This window comes from Gracilinanus agilis, chromosome 1, assembly GCF_016433145.1.
Source record: "Gracilinanus agilis isolate LMUSP501 chromosome 1, AgileGrace, whole genome shotgun sequence".
Taxonomy (NCBI): Eukaryota; Metazoa; Chordata; class Mammalia; order Didelphimorphia; family Didelphidae; genus Gracilinanus; species Gracilinanus agilis.
Genome location: NC_058130.1, coordinates 272,473,051 through 272,494,899, shown reverse-complemented (window position 1 = coordinate 272,494,899; position 21,849 = coordinate 272,473,051). Strand labels below are relative to the sequence as shown.

General features: G+C 38.2%; 1 protein-coding gene across 1 annotated transcript in view; it reads right to left on the bottom strand.

The window, feature by feature from the left end:
- Positions 1–20,583, bottom strand: part of LVRN (laeverin) — a 56,628-nt gene extending 36,045 nt beyond the window's left edge. The window contains exons 1-5 of the mRNA XM_044679954.1: positions 19,547–20,583; positions 7,869–8,011; positions 6,747–6,886; positions 4,503–4,629; positions 84–235 (exon numbers count right to left, since the gene is read on the bottom strand). Coding sequence (XP_044535889.1) covers positions 84–235; positions 4,503–4,629; positions 6,747–6,886; positions 7,869–8,011; positions 19,547–20,583 — 1,599 coding nt within the window. The remainder of the gene's footprint in view (positions 1–83; positions 236–4,502; positions 4,630–6,746; positions 6,887–7,868; positions 8,012–19,546) is intronic.
- Positions 20,584–21,849: the final 1,266 nt, after the last annotated feature.

Sequence of the window (21,849 nt, the reverse complement as noted above, 5' to 3'; positions counted from 1 at the left end):
TTTCCCCTTCACCCCCCGCTCTCCCCCCACCCATGGCCGACGCACATTCAGATTAAATTTTTTAAAAGAATTTTACCACATACCTGATGTGCGATTTCATGGGCAACAGTGCTCAAAATGATGTTTTTTCTCTCTGGGTAGTCATTCTTTTTTTGTAACAGCATAAAATCATCAAACATAATAAGTCCCCAATTTTCCATGGCTTGGTGGTCAAACATGGGAAACCCAATGAGCTCTAAGTGGGTTTACATGGAAGGAAAAAACAAACCAATGCCTCTTTAAAAATGCAAAATTTTGTCCTTGCATATACATTATTAGAACTTAATATTCATTATTTATTCATTGTTTCATTCACTTAGTGCTCATTATTTTTACCTAATGAAACAACAAGAAATGATTTTCTTATTTGTTTACTATTGTGCTATGCAAACCAATTAAGATGGGAAATGTTGCCCTATGAAAAGGCACTCTATAGCCTAATGTAACTAATTTTAGCTCCTCTATTTTGCTTTTAAGGCCCTTTCTCAGTTGTCCTTTCATCCTGTTCCATCTTCAGCCTTCCAATCCAAAGCCCCTCTCTACCAGCAAGACCATTCCCTATTTTGTCCATGGGCAAAGTTTATCTACTGCCACTTTTGTATCTTTGATTCTGCCATTCTTCCCACTTGTAATTCCCCCATTCTGTCCCCTCCATCAGTTTATATCCATTGTTTTCTTCAATACTAGTTGAGGGGCAGCTGGGTGGTCCAGTGGGTAGAGGCGGGTCCAGAGAGAGGAGGTCTTGAGTTCAAATTTGGTCTCAAACACCCTAGCTGTGTGACCCTAGGCAAGTCACTAAACTCCCTTTGCCTAGCCTTTACCACTCTTCTGCCTTGGGACCAAATTTTAATTTTAATTTTAATTTTGATTCTAAGACAAATAGTAAGAGAGTTTTATTTTTTAAATAACTAGTTTATATTTATGGTTTTATTTTGGGGTTTTGGATATGTATGAGTTTACTCTTATGACAATGACCAATATGGAAGTGTGTTCTGCATGACAATATAGATAAATTTTTTTTTAATAGTAGTTGAACTCTCTCCTTTTCCAACAAGCCTTTTTGACTCTCATTCCTTTGACTTTTGTTCCTCTTAACAATATATTTTGTTTGTATCCCATTATTATTAGCTTACTTAGGTGTTTCTTTTTTCACTCAGATTTGTCTTTTTAAGAATGTATATTTGGGGGGGGAGCAGCAGGGTGTCTCAGAAGATTGTTATGTTCACAACCTGGGAAATGATGGATGTCACCTTGAATGGCAGGGAAGGCAGTTGGAAGGCATAGAATGCTCCCAGATGCTGTGAGCCAGGGGCAAATGTTAGTTGGCCTGGCAGTATAAATTCCCCTGACAGCCACTCAAAGGGGTCTTTGGTCTTTTAATCTTTGGTCTTTGACCTTTGGTGTGGGTCTTTGGGCTCTTTAGGTCTTTAGGTCTCTGGATCTTTCTCTTTAGGTCTCTGGGTCTCTGAGTGGTGAAGGGAGGCTGGGAGGTCGATGAAGAAGAGGGTAGGAAGAATCTGAATATTCCCTAAAGACTGTGAGAGCTAGTGTATCACCAAACACTGACAGTGAGAAAACTGAGAGAATAACATCACCAACACAGCTGCATCAACAGCAGTCCTATTCTCTGGCTTGGCTGTGGCCAGGCTGGGCCAGAGGGGTAGTGGAGAATAAAGCTCCAGCTTTTACCAGATCAATAGCCTCCAGTCCTGATTGTCAACTAGTTATAGATATTAGATTGACAGGGTCTCCAATCCCCATTCTTTATCCTGTTTATCCTTTCCCTGATTATAGATTATAGCATCATATATACATAGCAAGTGTCCAATTCTTTGGAATTGGTAATACTTTCTGATCCTTTTTTTATTTTTTCTTGTCTTTATCTATTTCTCTTTCTGCTATAAGAACTTGCTGGAATGTGATACCCTCATGGCTTGGTGTTGGTGCAATTTAACCGTATACACAAAGAGAAAGAGTGAAATAGCAATTAAAGGAATCTCATCTCCCTTCTCTTTACAAAGGCATCTTGCCATTTTTCTTTTGAGATTTGTAATTGTTGTACACATTTACATGCCATCCTATATAATCCTGGGCAACTTTAGGACACCAATGACATAGTCTATTCAAGCAGTATCAGGAGCAATAAAAATATTATTTGAGCAGGCACTGGAAAATTCTGACAAGCCACCTCTTTTTGGTATGGTTCACAAGCTAACATTTTTTTCTGTTTTTTAAATATAAATAACAAAAACAGGTGGTGGGCCAGATTTAGCTCTTGTTGATTCTTGCTTATTACAAGAGATATATACAAAGAGCTGAGGTTGCTGTAGTCAGCATTAAACAGGCGGCAAGAAAGTATACTGGAAGACATAGAGAAAAACATTGTACAGGAAATTGCTAGTGAATTGTGAATCACTGAAGATTAGAAGCATGGCAGAGCCACCTTTGAGGAAGAAAATGAGGTTTGTAGAATGCTGGGAAAGAAAATCTTCTTAAATGACCTGAATGTGAACTAACATCATTCTGGAACTTTCATTTATCTTTTTTCCTAGTAAATAAACTGTAGATACTATCCATTTCAATAAATAACCAAATAATGAATTTTAACTAAACATCAACCATGTGCCATGAACCATGAGGGTTAAAAAAAATCTAGGCACATAATCTGTATCCTTAAGGATCTTATAAATGATTTAAATTTTTCTAAACCTATTATTTTTACTTTCTTATAAAAGTGAGAAAGAAATAATATGCCATTCTTGACTAATAGAGGTAGGAAAAAGAGAGCCTTTCACCTTGTCCACTATCAACCAACTCAAATACTTTGGCCTCTGAGGCCAATTGATCGATCGTCTTTGCTATCAGTTTCCAAAAAATCCTATGCTTTTTAATCCTGAGTCTGGCCTCATTGCCCCCACTTCTCAGTCCTCCAATTCAATGATTGGTTTAAGCATTGCACAAAACCACTCAGATCTAGAGTCAAAGCTGATTATCTGATGCTTAGGGGCAGGGGAGGATGAGAGGTCAATCTATCTACATTAGCAGCCATAGTAAAGACTAGATTACTTTCTTTAATAAGACTTAGACAAGATTACTGGTGTGTCATCAATCAAATTAAAGGTGTAGCCTTTTTACTTTATAATATAAAAATAATTAATCTATACTAGGAATTCTTCACCTGGGTTCCATGATCCCCTAGATTTCAAGGGATTCATGAACTTGACTGGGGGAAAATAACATTTTTATTTCAATCTACTCAATCCTTGATTGATTGATTGGCTTGACACTCCTTTTTACTTTATTTTATGCATTTAAAAACATTATTCTAATAAGGAATCCATAACCTTCACTAAACTACCAAAGAAGTCCCTGAAACAAAAAATGGTTAAGAACCTCTGAACTACACTAATAACAATGAATTCGATAAACTACATTTCTGGTACAATTTCAAGAGCATAATATATTGATCCTGTAGAAAAAAAAAAGCTTAATTATAGCTTTATCCAAAGATTATATGGACTATGAAATTAAATATTTATTATCTTCTCTTTCAAACTGTGAGAACAGAAAAACAGATCCTTTGATTTCTAATCCTATCCTATGCAACCTGAAGATATGCCATAAACATTTTTGTAGAAATTAATGGAAAAGCATGTTTCAAATTCACAATGTAGAAGAAAATAGCACTGAACTTTTAGTCTGAAGATCTGGGTTCAAATTCTGGCTGCGTGCTTTTAGGCAGGTCATTTCTCTAGGCATCAGTTTCCTTATCTATAAAATGAGTGATCATATTAAATGATCTTGCTTTCTACACTCTACCCAAAACTGAAACATTGGCAGCTAGCTTAAGCACCATGAAAAAAGAGTGGGAGGGAAAGTCAATAGAATGGGAGAGGGAAGGAACAGGTCAGACTGACAAATTTAGAATATGAGAAAAGGTGCTAAGGAATAAGTATTTATAGAAAATAAGAATATGAAGCTAAAATAGGCCACCTCATCTCTACCTCCTAGACTTCCTGCTTCACTTTAGTCACAGTAAAAATTGCATCTTCTGTTTTCCTGGTCTCTTAATGCTAATGCCTTCTCTCCACTGATTAACTCCAAGTTATCCTGTATATATTTTGTTTGTTGTCTTGCAGGTTGTCTCCCCATTAATCTGTGAGCTCCTTGAGAGCAGGGATTGTTTCTTGCCTTTTTTTTAACTCCATCACTTATCAGAGTGCCCGGCAAATCATAGGTACTGAATAAATGTTTACTCACTAATAGACTGACCGACAATAAACATCAAAGAACAAAGAGTTTTCAAACTCTAGAGATCTTACTGATAAGGAAACTAAGATCCATAAAATGACTTGCTCAAGACCACATAGTGAGACAAGAGCCATCATCCCATGATGGCTTGATTCTTGACAAAATGTGCATTATTCCTGAAAAAGTAACTTAGAACAAAAAGAGTCTCCTACCCATTTTTGGAAGAGGATAACTGCTATTTAATAAATCTTCTAGAAGTGAGAAGATAGGGCCTGCGATAGTCAAGGCATAGTCTGCATATCCATTAGCAATTGCATCTTTCTGAGCCCAAATTCGTACCTGAAAAACAAAAATAGAAGCAGAAATTAAGCTAAATAATCTGTTTGGATTCAATGTGACAGCCTGTTTCCTGTGTTGATGCTTTGAGAAAAGGTCATTCTTTTTTAACAGATTTCTCCCTTTCTTAAGGAAAAAGATAAAATAATTAAACAGTAGATGCATAAAATAGATGTATATATATGCATATATATGTATATATGTATGTATATATATTATATGCATAAAATCCAAGAGCACCTACACATGTAATACCTCAACTAATTTAACTTTCTATGTCAGAGAAAAGTGATTAAGGAATAGTCAGACCTGTGATTTCATTATTATAGAAAATTCTAGAACAAGAAAATTCCTTCTACCAATGACATCTTATTTGCAACTACAAACTTTTAAGAGCTGCCTAAAGCACTGAGAGGTCAAGTCATTTGTCCAGGGTCAAAAGACCAAGCATGGATCAGAGTCAGGACCTGAACCTGGATTCTTCTCAGTTCTGAGTTCAATTCTTTATACATTCTACCAGATTTCCTCTTATTTTCTGAGGAAGATACCCTTACGTTATTATTGTATTAGTCTCTTTTAAAAAATCTATTCCTAGATTAAAGACTGGTTCTTGGCAAAGTTGTGACATAGATGATGTTTGTCTTTGGTGACCCTAGCCTCTTAACCACTCTTTCTTTCTAGCCAATGTTGACCAATTGGAAGTCCTACTTGGGCAGGTCATTTTTCATGCTTGCTGCACCTTGGCTTGGGGCCTTCTTGCTGACCATAGCCATATTAGACTTATCACTATCATACTCATTTCCTGATTCTCTTAGGTCACCTCAGCAATTGACACCTCTTTTTAAAAAAAAGTTTACCTTCCATTTTGGAGTCAATACTATGGATTGGTTCCAAGAGAGAAGAGTGGTAAGGGATAGGAAATGGAGGCTAAGTGACTTGTCCTGGGTCACACAGCTCATTGGAAGCTAGGGAAGCTAGTACACCTACATTCCTCCTTCCAAAAAATTCCCCTATGTAAGAATTAAACCAAGTCCTTGACATCATTACCATAAGACTCTAATCAATCAGACAAATTAGTCTCTAAAATTATGATTGTATTTCTAGTGCAATTCACTTGCAATTCCAGTTGGTAAATTCCAAAAGTGCCTTAGCAGATAAAAAAGATGTAAGGTCAATGAGATGTCCCTTGGTTGAAAAGTAGGCTTTATGGAGACATTAACATCAATCAATAAGTAAACATTTATTAAGTGTTTAGTATCTGCCAGACACCGTCCTAAACACTGGAAACACAAGCATAAGCCTTTAAGGAAGTGATGTCAAACTCAAATAGGAATGGAAAAAGGCAGCATATTGACTTAGAAAACCTCAAAAGAACATTATCCATATTGCTTTATACTAGTATTTACTTTGGTAAACATTTCCCAATTATGTTTTAATTTATTCTGGAGACACTTTGGAATTTTGCTGGCCCATATCTGACACTTTGGGTTTGATACCTCTGCTTTAGAGTAGCATTTGCCAGTTTTTTAAGTTCAGGGCATCAGTCAAGGCAGTATTGTGTAGTGTGTGGTTGACATGTATAGTGAGTGCAATGCAATAGTTTATACTATTGTTTCTGCTGACCCAAAGTTGAGGGGTGAGTGGTAAATCTTTAATGTCTTTAATCTTTTCCTGGCCCTACTAGTCAAAGAGAAAGACCAACCCAGGATTCTACACATGATCAGAAGTTTGGAGGTAAGTATACAAGGGGAGGGGTAACAGAAATAGATCCAGGCAGCCAAGTGGCTCAGTGGTAGAGAGGACTAGACCTGAAGATGGGAAATCTTGGGTTCAAATCTGGTCTCAGTCACTTCCTAGCTGTGGGACCCTGGGCAAATCACTAAATCCCAATTGCCCAGCCCTTACAACTTAGTGTTAATTCTAAGATAGAAAGGAAAGGAAAGCAAGGAAAGGGAAGGGAAAGGAAGGGAAGGGAAAGAACAGATTCAGGGTTTGCTGAATTCAATTCAGCAATTGTCCTGAGCACCTGAGAACAATTCAGGTTGTCCTGAGCACCAAGAATGGCTTGATATATGTACAGTCAGTATGTATTGTTACTATATTTTGAGAAACTTATTTACCTCCTTGCCTCTTTCAGTTCTGTTGACAAAATTATAATCACACACAGCAAATGCAGTTAGATATGTGGACATTAGGGGAGTAGTTTCAAAGCTGGTGACAGTCCATTTGCTTCCATCTGTATCTTCTCTTTCAGACTTGCCTAAAGAAAATAATTTATTTTAGCACACTGACAACACAAATCATAAAGTATTTCAGCCATGAGTGAAATTTCTTCTTTCTCACTTTCCCATGCCAATATTTACCTGACTACTTCTTAGATTCTCCCCATGGTTTATCAAGTTTTCTTACTCATCTCTCACCAATGTGGGTTCACAGATGCTCATCATAGACCAATAAAAACTAAACATTAGAAAGTAACATGGTATAGTGAAATGAGAACTGATTCTGCAGCCATTGTCTGGATCAGAGCCTCTCTAATACCTCCTCTCTTTGTAACTTCGGGCAAGTCACGTAATTTCTTTGGATCTCAGGAAACTATAAAATGAAGGGATTAAACTAGAGGTTCTGAGGCTCAAACTAACTCTAGATCTATGATCCTCAGATACACATACAACTCTGCTGAGTTCTAGACCAGTCATTTCTAATGATGTTTGAAATAATCGTCAATGCCCAAAGGATATAGATAAGTCATGGTTCTGACACTGGTGTGACTCAGCTGCTTGGTAGAAATTTAGGGTCTCTCTTGAAGGCCCAAACTAAGACCCATTCCAACGTGGAAAGGAATATGGGGAATACTGTATAGCTTTCCCCAGCTTCATGTAGACAAAGAACTCTGACCAGATCCATGACACCAGTGAAGACTGTGCTAAGGGATACCGGCCTACATAGTCATCTACATTTTCTAGATCCATCTATTGGATTTCTGCAAAAAAGTAAGTAATAACTGAATTTCACCAATGGATTATTTTAAAGTCATCATATGCTTAACCACCCACCATTTCATGCTAGTGTGCATGAATTCATCTTCAATTTCATTGAGGAAAGTTTGTCTAGTGGTTCACCTAAACCAGTATCGCTGGAGAATAACATGGTGAATTATTAGAAACATATAGTCCCTAGAGAATTGATCACAATGTTCTTACAAACTAAGAAACCCACAATTATAAAGAAATAGTCCTTACCTATGACTGGCATATTAGAAATAGCTGCATAAACAGGATGGTGAACAAGTGTGATACTGAAGGTTGCCTTCATTGCTGGTTCATCAAAACTGGGGAAAACAGCCCTGGCATATGTTGGTTCCATTTGGGAGGCAATCAGAGCCCTGCATTGAAACATATTAGTTACCTTGAAGGGTTTGTTATAAGGACCAAAGGAAAGAATGGATGCAAAGTTTTTGTAAAACTTAAAATTCTAAGTCAGTATCAGCTATCATCATAATCGTTATCATTAGCAAATAAATTAGAGAAAGTATTTAGAGATGATTTATCTATATTGTGGGAATGGCTTTAGCATAGTGGAAAGAGCAGTGGCTTAAAAGTCAGAAGTCTTTGACTTTAGCCTCAGGTCTACCACTTAATAGCCATGTGTCTTTGGGCAAGTCATAAAATCTCTCAGAGATTAAATCTCCTTATCTGTAAAACTGGGATTAAGAATATTTAGGGTTACGGATAGGATCAAATTGGATAATATATGTGAAAGTGTCTATAAATTCTTAAGTGCTATTTAAATACAAAGTATTTTTATCATTTTTCAGCTAAAGTTTGGAAATAGGGAAGAGAGAAACAATCCCTGGCCTGTCAAGACACTCATCTATGCAGACACATGTCCAGACTAATTATTCTAAACTTTTTAATGTTCCCATAAATAAAGCCTAAGGAAGAAACAAAGGAACTATAAAGTTCTTACACACTGAATTGCATGTAATAAATACTCTTTATAGTTCCTTAATCTGTAGAAACTAGCCAAAGTTCTTAGTTTAGTTGGAATAAGTCAATATTTAGTGCTTCTCAATAATTATACTCTTTGACTCATGTTCTCCTGAGAATGATAGAGTTTGGTTCATTTTACCTTCATGTAGAGTTTTCCCTAGGAACATCAAAATTTCGTTTATGTTTAGGCCTCCACAATAAAAGGGAGAAAATGGCTCTTAGTTTCCATATGAGTATTCAAGGTAATGAGATATCAAATAAAGCACAGGCTTTTTTTTTTAATTATACTCTCACACACAAATATGTACAGTTATATATTTCATTTGAAAATATGTGATACAAATTGGGGGTGGATGGGAGAGGAGGTATATTTCTGATTAAAAATTACACGTGCATGTAAAGTCTTCAATAAGCAGTTATCAGCCTTCTCTCTCTCCCACTCCAACTCCATCCCCAACTCAGAATGAAAGAAAAATAAAATCTTTGTTGCCAACATGAATAGATCCTGTAAAACAAATTTCCACATTGACTATGACCTAAAAAGATAGGTCTCATTCTATCTTCCGAGTCCCTCACCTCTCAGGAAATGGATAACATGTTCCATAATTAGTCCTCTAGCATCAGGGTTGGTCATTATATTGATCAGTTTCTATTTCAAAGTTGTTTGTCTTTATCATACCACTGCCTTTGTATAAATTGTTCTCCTTTCTGTTCTGTTCACTTCATTCTATATTAGTTCATATAAGTTTTCCCAGGTTTCTCTAAAACCATCCCCTTCATTATTTCCAACAGTTCAATAGCATACCATAAATTTTATGTATAACTTGTCATTCCCCAATTTATGGATACCCCCTCAGATTCCCATTTTTTGGCTTCAACTATAAATATTTTTGTACATCCTTGATTAAAATTTGTTCCTCCCATAATCTACCCTTCATCTATTTCCTCCTTCTCCCTTCTCCACTTTTCCTCCTATTTCCCTATTGAGTGAAATCTATTTCTGTATGTAACTCTGTGTGTGTGTGTGTGTGTGTGTGTGTGTGTGTGTGTGTGTGTGTATTCTTCACTCCTCTGACCAGTTCAGATCAGAGTGATTTAATGCGTCAGCCATGGTGCAATACCCTCTACTTCTCCTTATCTGCATAAATGTCTAATTTGCACATCCTGATTACATGTGGAATAATTTCCCCCAATCTTTCTTTCCCTTTTCCCCTCTCCTCCACTCATTCTATTATTTTCTTAATATTATCAAGATATAACAAAACTAATAGGCCTTTCTACTTCAACTCTCTTTATGACCCTCAATGATGAATAGAGTTCAAAGAGAATATATGTATCATTTCCCCTCTTTTGGATGTCATCATTTTATCCTTGTTTAGTCCCTTAAGATAACTCATTCATGTTTACTTTTTTATATTCATTTTAACTTCTGTGTTTAAAATTCAAAGTTTCCACACAGCTCTGATCTTTTTATCACCAATACTTAGAAACTCTCTATTTCATTTTTTAGAAAACAATTTTTCCCTTGCATGATTATTTTATTTTTCTAGAAGTTATTCTTGGCTATAAGTCTATATCCCTTGCCCTCTGTAATATCATGTCCCAAGCTATTTACTCCTTTATAGTTAGTTGCTAAATTATTTACATCTCTAACTGATTTGTTCATACTTTTCCTTTGTGGCTGATTATAACATTTTTTCTTTAACCTTCCTAAGAGTTTTCATTTAGGAGTTTCTTTTAGGAAGTGACTGATGGACTTTCTGTTTCCATTTCACCCTTTAGTTCTAAAAGATCTGGGCAGTTTGCTTTTATGATTTCTTGATGTCTAGGGTCTTTTTTCAATGTGGTTCTCAGGCAATAACTGAATGATTCTTAAAAAAATTTTTCCCTCCTGGATCTGTTTTCCAGGCAAGTTGATTTAGCTCTGGAGTATCCTACATTTTCTTCTATTTTTTAGTTTTTAGCTTTTGTCTTAATATTACTTGCTCTCTCATGAAGTTATTGGTTTCTATTTGGGCCATTCTACTTTTTAGGAAATTTATTGCTTATGCCAAGTTTTGTACCTCTTATACTAAGCCTCTCTTTCCAATTCTTTCTTCATTAATTCTTTTTTTTTTTTCTTTAAACCCTTACCTTCTAGAAATCTTGGAGTCAATACTGTGTATTGGCTCCAGGGCAGAAGAGGGGTAAGGGTAGGCAATGGGGGTCAAGTGACTTGCCCAGGATCACACAGCTGGGAAGTGTGTGAGGCCAGATTTGAACCTAGGACCTCCTGTCTCTAGGCCTGGCTCTCAATCCACTAAGCTACCGAGCTGCCCCCCTTCATTAATTCTTATTTCTTTTCCAATGTTTTGCTCAAGAACCCTAATTTAATTTATTTTTTAAAAATCTAATCCTTTTAAAAAAACTTTTGGGTCATCTCTTCTAGGAATTTTAGTTGAGTTTGTACCCAAGATTTTTTCCAGTGTCTTTGCCAAAAACAAAGCAAATGAGTTCACAAAGTGTAACACTAAAGTGACTGAACTACTACAAGAAACAGATGAATATAAGACTAAGAGGCTATCAACTCGTTTCACCTCTATAAAATGAGACATGGTCTAGATTCCAATCAGTAATCTCTGAAGTCTCTTCCAAATCTCAGTCCTATGAAATTCTGGAGAACTTAATGTAGAAAGAGTTCTCTCCCATAAGTTTAGTGCTCCATAGCCAAGTTCTCTCATTATGTCTCCCTCCCTGCTATGGAAGCCAGAAAATCACAGAATCACCAACTGTGAGAGCTGAAAAGAATCTTAGAGAGTGTCTAATCCAACATCAAAAAACCCTTGGAGACCATTCTCCCATCACATAAAAATGAGTACAAATTAAGGTATATGAGTCCAAATATTTTATGGACTCAGTTGTCTAAAGATCTTGTTTAGCAATCTTCAAACAACATTGTTGGCAAAAGAGAAAAATGAGACTTTTCAGTAAATTGTCAAAAAAAAATTCCCACACCAGATTCCAAAATCAAAATGCTTAATATAGCTAGATGTTTCATTCCAATGATGAGTTTGCTTATCATTTGTTTTCGCAAGATTTCAGACCTGATCCTTTGTTGAACAAAATCGTCTCAGAGAACAATAGTCTAATCATGATAATAGCTAATATTTATTTAGCTTTTCTAAAGGTTTGAAAAGTTTTTTACACATATTTCATTCTGAAAATTATGCTGGGAGGTAGATGCTATTGTCCTCGTTTTACAATGGAAAATGAAGTCAAATGATTTACATATGGCTACACAATGAATAAGTGTCTGAGGCAACTTGACTCCAAGTGTAGCACTCTCTTCTCCATGCCACTAGTTGCTTCAACTACTTAAAATGCATATAGTAGACTCTACTAAGAGGAAATCTGGCATATTAGATAGAGTGTTGCACTCATAGTCATGAAGAGTTGGCTTCAGATCCCACAAGAGACATTTACTATCTTTGTGCCAATGGACAAGTCACTTGACCAGAGCTCTGTTCCCTCATCTGTAATTGCATTTCACAGTATTGCTAAGAGGCTCAAATGAAATAATCTATGGAAAGCATTCTGCAGATTTCAAAATACCATATAAATCATGATTATATAGTGATTACCGCAATGCTATAGTTTGATAATAGGAGTACTGAAAAGTGCTTTGAAAGAGTTCATTAATCTTCTGGATGATTCAAAATGTATTCCTAATAGGGGATAGGTAGGTGGCTCAGTGGCATGAGAGCCAAGCCTAAAGTTGGAAGGTTCTGTGTTCAAATATGGCCTTAGACATTTCCTTGTTGGGTGACACTGAACAAGTCATTTAACCTCCACTGTCTAGCCCTTACCGTTCTTCTGCCTTGGAACCAATACATAGTATTGGAATGAAGGTGATGTGTTTTTTTAATTATTTCTAATATTACCCAGATTCCCTCTAAACAGCTATCCAAATAGTAGGTCAGAATAAAATCTTAACTACATCAAATGAACTTCTGACACAGATTATGTGTCCTTGGAATCATCACTTTTTGGCATCAATTTCCTAATATGTAAAATGAGAGGGTCCAACTTTATTATCTCAGAGGCTTCTTCCTCCATTTCTGACATTCTGTAATCCAGTGATTCTAAATCCATATTCACTGTATTTACACCCTTACTAATTCCATATTTTAATAATAACTTTCTAAATTTTTCTTATTTCCAAAGAGAAGAATCATAATTTTCTTAATCTGTTGTATTAGTATAATAGTGGTGGGGAAATGCTATAGGCAGGATTGTCTAACCACTCTTATTTTGCACTCTTCCCTTTTACTGACTCATCCCTGGATAGCTTTCCTAGTTCCTACATTCCTGCTCTCCTCTAGGAAGCTGTATCAAAAAAAAATCTCTGATCTTTTTTTTATATCCAAGACCCCAGGGCAGTTACAGTGCTCTGGAAAAACATGTTAGGGTTAGATCTATCTATTTCTCTGCTTCCCTCAACAGTTTCTTCTCAACTGTATTTCCTGTAAGTATATCCAGACTAAAAGGTTTATGGGTAGTGCTGTTTATAAAATAAATGTTTAAAACAAGGAGAGGTTGCAGGTTTATCTGAGAGAGCTGAAGGGGAGAAAGGTTACATAAGATTACCACCTTGGGATTTGTAGTCCAGAAGAGTTTGAGCTGCATAACGCATATCCCAATATTCCTCATGCCTAATCAGTCCAAATTAGATTGACTTCAACACAGTGGTGCCCTTTCTTAAAGGTGGCTGCCTTTGCCTACACTTCCATTATTCCAGTTCCAGGAGTCTTGTTACTCACAATGGGTATGGTTTATCATTGCTTCTAGCATGTTGCTCCCTTTCTAATTTACCCTAGAGAGTTGTCTGTGCCTCACAAAAGTATCACCTGGTGTGATCATATTTTTATAGTTTAACACCTATTTGGATTCTTTTTCTGTGATTGGGTCTTAGACTTTCAAAGACCAACACTAGTAGAAAACTATTAAATCCCTTTAAGAGTATGAAGGTGATGAGTTTTGTTTATAGTGGCTGGATGCAGGACCAAATTCAGCAGCTCCATCATTCTCCCTCTAGTGGTTATAGGCTACACTGAGGCTAATTTAATTATCCAGTCATTTCAGTGTTTCACAGTCAACTCTTCAAGACTCCATTTTGGATTTTCTTAGCAAAGATATTGAAGTGATCGACCATTTCCTTCTTCAGCTCATTTGACAGGTAAAGAAATTGTGGCAAGTAAGTGTCTAAGACCAGATGAATCTTCCTGACTCCAGGTCTAGCTCTCTATCCACTGGGCGATAAGTGGCAGAGAAATGATAGGGAAAGGAATACATGTACACTATTAGGAAAGAGAGGTGGGGGACTACTCTTTGGTGAGGAGGAAAGATTAAGAAAAAAAGGTCTTGGCAGCTAACTGAGGAATCTGTTAGGTGCCAATTGAGTATAGCTAAAAGACTTACTCATAATCAAGTTAAAGATGTTTTCATTGGGAAGCAGCTTTAGCTCAGTGGTTAGAGTGCTAGACCTGGAGTCAGGAGAACCTGGGTTAAAAAATGACCTTATACACTTCCTAGCTGTGTGACCTTAAGCAAGTCACTTAATTCCCATAGCCTAGACCTTAACGTTCTTTTGTCTTAGAATTGATGTCAATTCTAAGATAGAAAATAAGGTTTTTTTAAAAATAATGTATTGGCTGGCCTCTACCTATGTCTCTAAAGAAGAAGAAAACCAAACTGGTCATCTCTTTTTTTCTCATAAAATTCATTCCATCTTTCATCTCAGTACATTTGCAGGCATCATCCTTCCTCCCTAAAAGCTCTCCTGCCTTAAAGAATCCCTCTCTTCCTTCAAGATGCAGCTCAGACATCAACTTCTTCTTGAAGCCTCTCTTGATTCTTTCAAATGCTAGTGTCTTTCCTCCCAAATCACCTTCTATTTAACATCTTTATATACACATGCCTATAGAGGTATACATGTCTATATAAGTATAAACCCAAGTAAATATCTAACATATATTCAGCATGTCTGTGTTCCCTGAATGAATATAAAATTTTCCTCCTTTAGAATGTTAATTCTTTGTGAGTAGGAATTGTTTTCATCCTTTGTATCCCTAATACCTAACACACTGCCTGGTATATAGCAGGTACTTAATAATGCTAGTTGATTGAAGACAGCTTCTTAATGACTTCATAACATTTTAAATTAACTAATTCAGTCTAGCTAGTCTGTGCCAGAATTAGAAGGAAAGAGGAATAGGTACTGAGAAATAGCTAGAGCTAGAATGCATTTGCAAAAAAAAAGTTTCTGCCCTCCTGAATATAAAACTGTTCTACCTGGTGGCTGTTACCCACAAGTCCTAGCCTATATTTCTGTATAAAGTCATATTACTTTATATGCTGGTATGCATCTTTAGGATTTTTAAAGGAATTTTTAGGAATCAGAGTAGAAAATGAATTGCTGGTAGAAACTGCTAACATCTCTCTTTGAATATACCATAGATAGTGGCCTACTTATTGTCAATAAATTTTGTAGTTAGGTTTCAATAGTATAAAACTGTATTTCTAATACTTTATATTCAGAACTGGATTAATTTAATATAAAATAAATACTAAAAATAGTTTAAGACAAAATACCAGAACAAAGAAATTTGATTTTACAAGTGATACCTAGAACATTTCTACACTGAAGCTCCTTAAGGAAGAGAATGACTTGGTCACACCTGTGCTTTAGGAGTTGTAACTTGATGCCTATGAAAATGGATTGGGTGGGGAAGGAGACAATTAGGAAGCTTTTGTAAGTTGTGATAAGGATCATAGTACCTGAACTTGGATTATAGAGTCATAGAGCACAGATTTAAGACTGGAGTGAACCTCAGAGGCCATCTTGTCCTAACAGCTCATTTTACAGATGAGGAAATTGAGACCTAAGGAAGTAAAGTTGCCTAATGTCACAGGTAATAAGTTTCAGAGGTAATATTTGAACTGAGGACTTTTGACTTCAAAGACAATATTCTTTCTGCTATAATATACTTCCTCTCCCCACCCCCCAATTTAGTGTGGATTGGTATGAGTAAAGAGAAGGGGATAAATCTGGGAAGAGACAGAACCACCAAGATTTAACCACTTAAGGATGGGAAGAGTGGTGGTTATGGAGAATGAAGAGTTGAAGATGACTCCTTAAGTCTTTAACCTGGGAAATTGGAAGAATAATAGAAATATAGATGTTAAGACAATTGGGTTTATAGAGGAAGAGAAATTTGCATTTGACCTGTTGAGTTTGAGATGTCTAGGAAACATTCAAGTGGAGCTGTCCAGCAAAAAGGGAAAGATGAGGGCTAGATATATAGATTTTAATTTTTAATTCATCTGCATAGAATACCTAGAACCCAAAGAAATTGATAAGATTATCAAGAGGAAAGAAAGAAAAAGATAGAATGTGTGTGTCTGTGAGAGAGAGAGAGACAGAGAGAGAGAAAAGAGAGAGAGACAGAGAGGCAGACAGACAGACAGAGAGACAGAGAGACAGACAGAGAGGCAGAGAGAGAGGGGGAGAGAGGGGGGGGGAGAGAGAGAGAGAGACAGACACAGAGAGAGAGAGAGAGACAGAGAGAGAGACAGAGAGAGAGAGAAGAGTCTATAACAGAGCCCTAGGATACACATATATGTAGGGGGCAGGGCATGGATGAGGTTGGTGAACCTGTAAAAAAGTGAAAAAGATCCAACAGACAGGAAGTAAACAACAATAGGGGAACATCATCAAAACCCTGTGAAGAGAGAGTATCCAGAAGGAAGTGTTGGACAGTGTCAAATACTACTGAGATTAGGGACCTTAGAGTGTTTAGTTGGAGAAGCAAAGAGAAGTCAGATTTCTGAGAGCCACTTTTGATGACTGTTGGGTGAATACTTAACCTTTAATAAGTTAAGTAAATGAACCCCACCTGCAAATTTAGAAGATGTAGTTACTAAGGATACTATGCATATGAAATGTTTAATGGAGTTTTTTTTCAAACCTTGGCAATAATACTTTGTTAATATCACTTCCAGTATTAGCAGAGCTTTGAAAGAGTAGATAGGTAGCTACTAAGAAATCTAGTATTGAAGCTAGAAAACTTGGGATCAGATTCTAGCTCTCTTAACTACAATGGTCACTCAGTCACTCAATCTCTGGGCTTCCATTTCCTCATTGGTAAAATGAGGAAACTAAAGTAGATAAAATTGGAAAGTTTCATCTGACTCTAAATATATGATCTATACTCAGATTTATGAGTTTGTTCTCTTAGAGACCTAAATCTGCAAATATACTCCTTGAATTACAAATTTTGCAAAAAGAAGGAACTTTAGTCAAAACTTTTTATCTCAGACATGAGGAAACTGAATCTTTGAAGAAATGAAGTGACTGACTTTAAGCCTCGCAAGTGATAAGTAGCATACTTGAAACTTAAAAATGTAAAGTACTGAGTATTTCTTTCACATTGTTGAACAATATTTTTAGGCTACACAAAATTGAAATAAAAAGATAAGGGGGCAGCTGGGTAGCACAGTGGATTGAGAGCCATGCCTAGAGAAGGGAGGTCTAGGTTCAAATTTGACCTCAGACCCTTCCTAACTGATGACTCTGGGCAAGTTACTTAACCCCCATTGCCTAGTCCTTACCACTCTTCTGCCTTGGAACCAATGTATAGTATTGATTCTAAGGCAGAAGGTAAGGGTTTTTTAAAAAAAGATAAGTACAATGGAATGCCTACTAAATTTGCAATGAGGAAATGGGGACAGGGGAGGAGTCTATGCTCAGACATTTAATTGGGCAAGTCACTTCACCTTCTCCAGACAATCAATGAATAAACAGTGCTATGTGCCAGGCACTGTGCTAAGTGCTAAAGATACAAAAAGAGGCAAAAGACAGCTCCTATTCTCAAAGAGTTTATAATCTTAGCAAAGACAATATGCAGAAAAATATACACAATGTAAGCTACATACAGGAAGTGAATCTCAGAATCTGAGTTTCCTGAAAGGAGGTATTATAATGGAATGAGCACTAAATTTTGAGTCAGAGAACCTGACTTGAGAGACCTATACCCCTTTCTGTCACTCATTAGATGCATAGATTTACTTTTCTGAGTCTTGGTTTCTTCATCTCTAAAACAGAAGATCAGAAAGGTCCTTTCAGTTCAAAACTTCGGATTCTAAGATAGATGAGTGAACAAAGGCATAGTTAAAAAAATGAGTGATAGAAAGAAGTGATAGAAATTAAGTGTGAAAAGAAAGCCTTTTTTAATCTCTACAAAAAGATGTATTGTACATTAGTCATAACTTTCAAAGGAGCTTCATGCTCATACATCCTCCAACAATTCATTCATATGCAGAAACTTGTACAAAATAATTTGAAAATATCCATACAATGCTGAAAGTATAAGACATGCTATAAAAACAAAAAGATATGACTTGTGAACCCATCAAAGCAAAAGACCAGATTTACTTAGAAATTTTAGAGAATAGAAGTATAAGAGATAGAAGAAATTTGGTATATGTGGTTCTCTTTTCCATAAAAGACATCTGAGAACACTTTCTCTAATAATAAAGGGAAAAGTACATACCATTTTGTAGATCACAAAAGCTAAACTCGTGAGTAAGGGAGTTAGAGGGCCTGTGTGAAAGGGAAAAATATTTATTTCCTATCTTACATACATATATATTTGTATTCCCAAATTCTTTGTATAATTAATGTAGTCAGAAGTCTCAGAAAAATCAAGACAGGAATGAGTAGGCTCCTCCCTGCCAAACTGTTAGAAGATGCCATAATTGAGTTGTTTCTCAAATGGTATACAAAGAAGGCTGCTTTATATTCCTGAGTATAAAAATTCAGACAGCTACCACTTTCCATTTCTAAGAGAGAAAGCCTCAGTGTCTCCTCTATTCCTGACCTCTACAATCAGAAAGTTAGGAAAGGAATTAAAGAGCACTATGGGATGAAAGAAGTAAGAACTGGATGCCCTTGGATGACTGGTGCTGACAAGCTATTAAGACAATCTGCAAGGTTTCAGAGTTCTGTGCCCTAAGAGTAGAATGAAGAAGCTGATGTGAAAGGGAATAGATTAGACTGAGATGGAATCTCAGGAAGAGAAATTGATTTTTCTGAACCTGAGAAACTGACTGTCCACAACTGAACTGGTTGAGCACCACAGTCTAAAGGACAGTTTTAGCCAGGAAGTACGGAGCAAGGGAAGACAGGGAATAAGACAAACTGCCTCCTTTTGGAAAATGGGAGGAATGAAGTCAGATCTCTCAAAGGTGAGAAAGTGATGATCCTGTTCAAGGAGGATGGGGAGAGATGAAAGGACAATATTTCTGGATTTGAATATCCTTGGAAATAATAGGAACTTCATCAATTGGAGTTGGGGACAGGGAAAGAAAGGCTGGTGAAAGAGGAAGAAGGAGCCAGATGGCAGTGGTCCTCACATTAGATCGTCATGGGCAATCTTTTGAGCGTGGTGTGTTGAAATTCGACCAAAAAAAGGAGCATAACTCCAGTGGTGTGTCACTTCCGAGAAAAAAAAACATAATTTCCCCACATTTGTTGTTTAAATAATAAAAATGTATAATTGTAATATATAACTGTATTTAATAAACCAAACTAAGTAAATTAATATAGGTAGAATTGTCATCTATAGTGCACAGAGTGTCTACTCTATACCAAATGTTTCATACTTGGCATGTGGGCCCCATACTTCTCTGTATGCAAAATGGCTACAGGTGACACCCGTGTCATAGGTTTGCCATTACCACATTAGATGATGAAAAGTGAAGGGAAATTCTTTTGGGGTGAAAGTGAAGAAAGGTGGGGAAGGAAAAAACAAAGTGAACATAGAAAAGAACTAGGGAGAACATCGAAAAGAATCAGAGGATGAGGAGAGATGAAAACTCCTATCCCTTACCTATACTTTTTCTGGTCGTAATATAAATTAATGAAGAGTCCAGCCTTGTCCTCCTGGTTCACTAAGCCAGAGTAGTTGAACTGTAGAACATAGCGTCGGCCGGGCTCCAAGGTTTCCATCAGCTCCAGCACCACGTACTCCATCTCCTGGACCTCCCACAATCTGTTCACTGCTACCTGGCCCACGGGCCTCTGCTCCCCATCCTCCCTGAGGCCGTCAGGCAAAGGGCCCAGCACCTTGACGCTCTCGTAACTTAGGCGGAGGCTGTGGAGCAGCACTCTAGAGGTCGGGGAGATGCAGCGAACAGTGAGGTTCAGTCTCCCGCTGAAGAACTCCTTAGACTTCTCGATACGGTCCGGCCGCAGGCTAGGCCAGAGTTCCAGGTCGTAGTGCAGGGGCACCAAGTCGGAGGGCAGACGCGGATAGTTCCAGGGCTCCGAAATAGGATAAAGCTGGGGCTGGGACGTGGACAGGGTCAAATTGTCCCGAGGCTCCAAGGTGGATGGCGTTGTATGGTCCTGGGGCTCGGACGTGGACAGGGTCAAATTGTCCCGAGAATCCAAAGTGGATGAGGTTGGATAGTCCTGGGGCTCGGACGTGGACAGGGTCAAATCGTCCCAAGGCTCCAAGGTGGATGGGGGCTCCGAGGTGGACGAGCTAATATGGCCCCAGGGCCCAGAGGTGAACAGTCTCCAGTGGTCCAGGGGCCCGGAGGTGGACTGGCTCAGGTGGTTCCAGAACCTGGTGGTGGGCGGGCGCGAGTTGTCCCAGGACCAGATGGGTCGCTTGGTTCCCGTCCAGGTTTCGGGGGCTCGAGTGACGCTATTTTGAACCACATGCTTCTCTTTCTGGATTTGCTGCTGTTGGACTAGCCGTGCGGCTCCGGGATTCTCCCACTGCTGCGGTGAGGTGTGACCGCAGCGGGCATAAAAGGAACCGAGCACCGCCACAGTCAGCAGGAGCGCGCTTAGCAAGATCACCATAAAAGTTACCAACTTGCGGCTCAGGTAGAAGCCGGAGTTAGACCTGACTCCCATGGTGCCCATTGAATAACCAGAGACCCCCATGCCTCTGGTGGAAGAGTCAAGGGAGGTGAGGTGAGAGGAGCCTAAAACCTGATAAAACCCAAATGCCTACCGCCCCACCCCTGTTAGGGCGTTTCCCCCGCCCCCTCCGACCCATCCTCTCTTCCCCACCCACCCTCTTTTCTTTTCTTGCCTTTTGCCCCCTCCCCTCTTCTCACCTCCGAGTAAGGTAGAAAGAATGAAGTGCTAGTCAAGCCTCTCTGACTAGCGAAAAAGAGCCCGCTGGAGGAAAGCCTCTGCTTGCCCCATGGCCAGATCCAAATTCATGACTAGCTCTCCCATCTCTGGCCTCATTCTAGGGAGAAGGAAGCAAGTGGGAAGCTCCAGAGGCGGGGCTGATGATTTGTTCTGTCCCTGTCCAACTTGGGAAGGAACCGGGGAAATACGAGGGTGTTAGTGGGGTGGGATGGAGGTGGGGGAATGGGAAGGGAGTGGAGCGCTTAGGAGCGCAAGGAGAGTGGAATCTCCGATGATGTGGTCTGAATGAATCCCTTTTTAACCCGACTAACGAGGTGCTGTAGTAGAAAGAGGTGATGAGATGGGTATGTTTTCCTAGTGTCCATCCTATATCCAGACCTCTCCACCTCCCTTCCCTCTGGCCCTCCAAAAACTTTGTTCAACCCCTCGTTCAAAGACTATTGCGCCTTCTGTGGAGTGAGTCTAGGGATGCACTGAGATCCGAGGCATAGGGGAAAAAAAAGAAAGATTCTAGTCCAGCTCGCCAATCGGCTGAGCTCAATCTTTAACTTCATTAAAATGTCTAATTTCTTTCTCTGTTAGGGAATGTGCTTTTGTCTAGAGAAAGAAGTTAAGCAGCGTTTAAGTTTTAAGGGATAGAACTGAAAGAGACTTTGTTCTCCCCGTATTTCAGAAAACCGAGTGTGCTACAATGCAAAACTAAATTCTAAAGTTCTGTGGGAATAGAGAGAGAGATAGGTAACTGCGACCTGTAATTTCACTATAATATAGGAAACTCCTAGGTAAGGAAACTCCTATTAACCTTCTCCTCTTAGAGAGTTACCTAGAAATATCGAGCAGGTAAATGACTTGACCAAGGCCACACAGCAAGTAATGTCAAAAGGTCACTTTTATCAGCTATGCCTCACTGACTTGTGTGTGTGTGTGTATACACATATATATGTGGGGGTGTGGGGGTGTGTATACACAGAATAAAATATACTAAGTGAACTGGAAAAGGAATAAGACAACTTTTGGGGA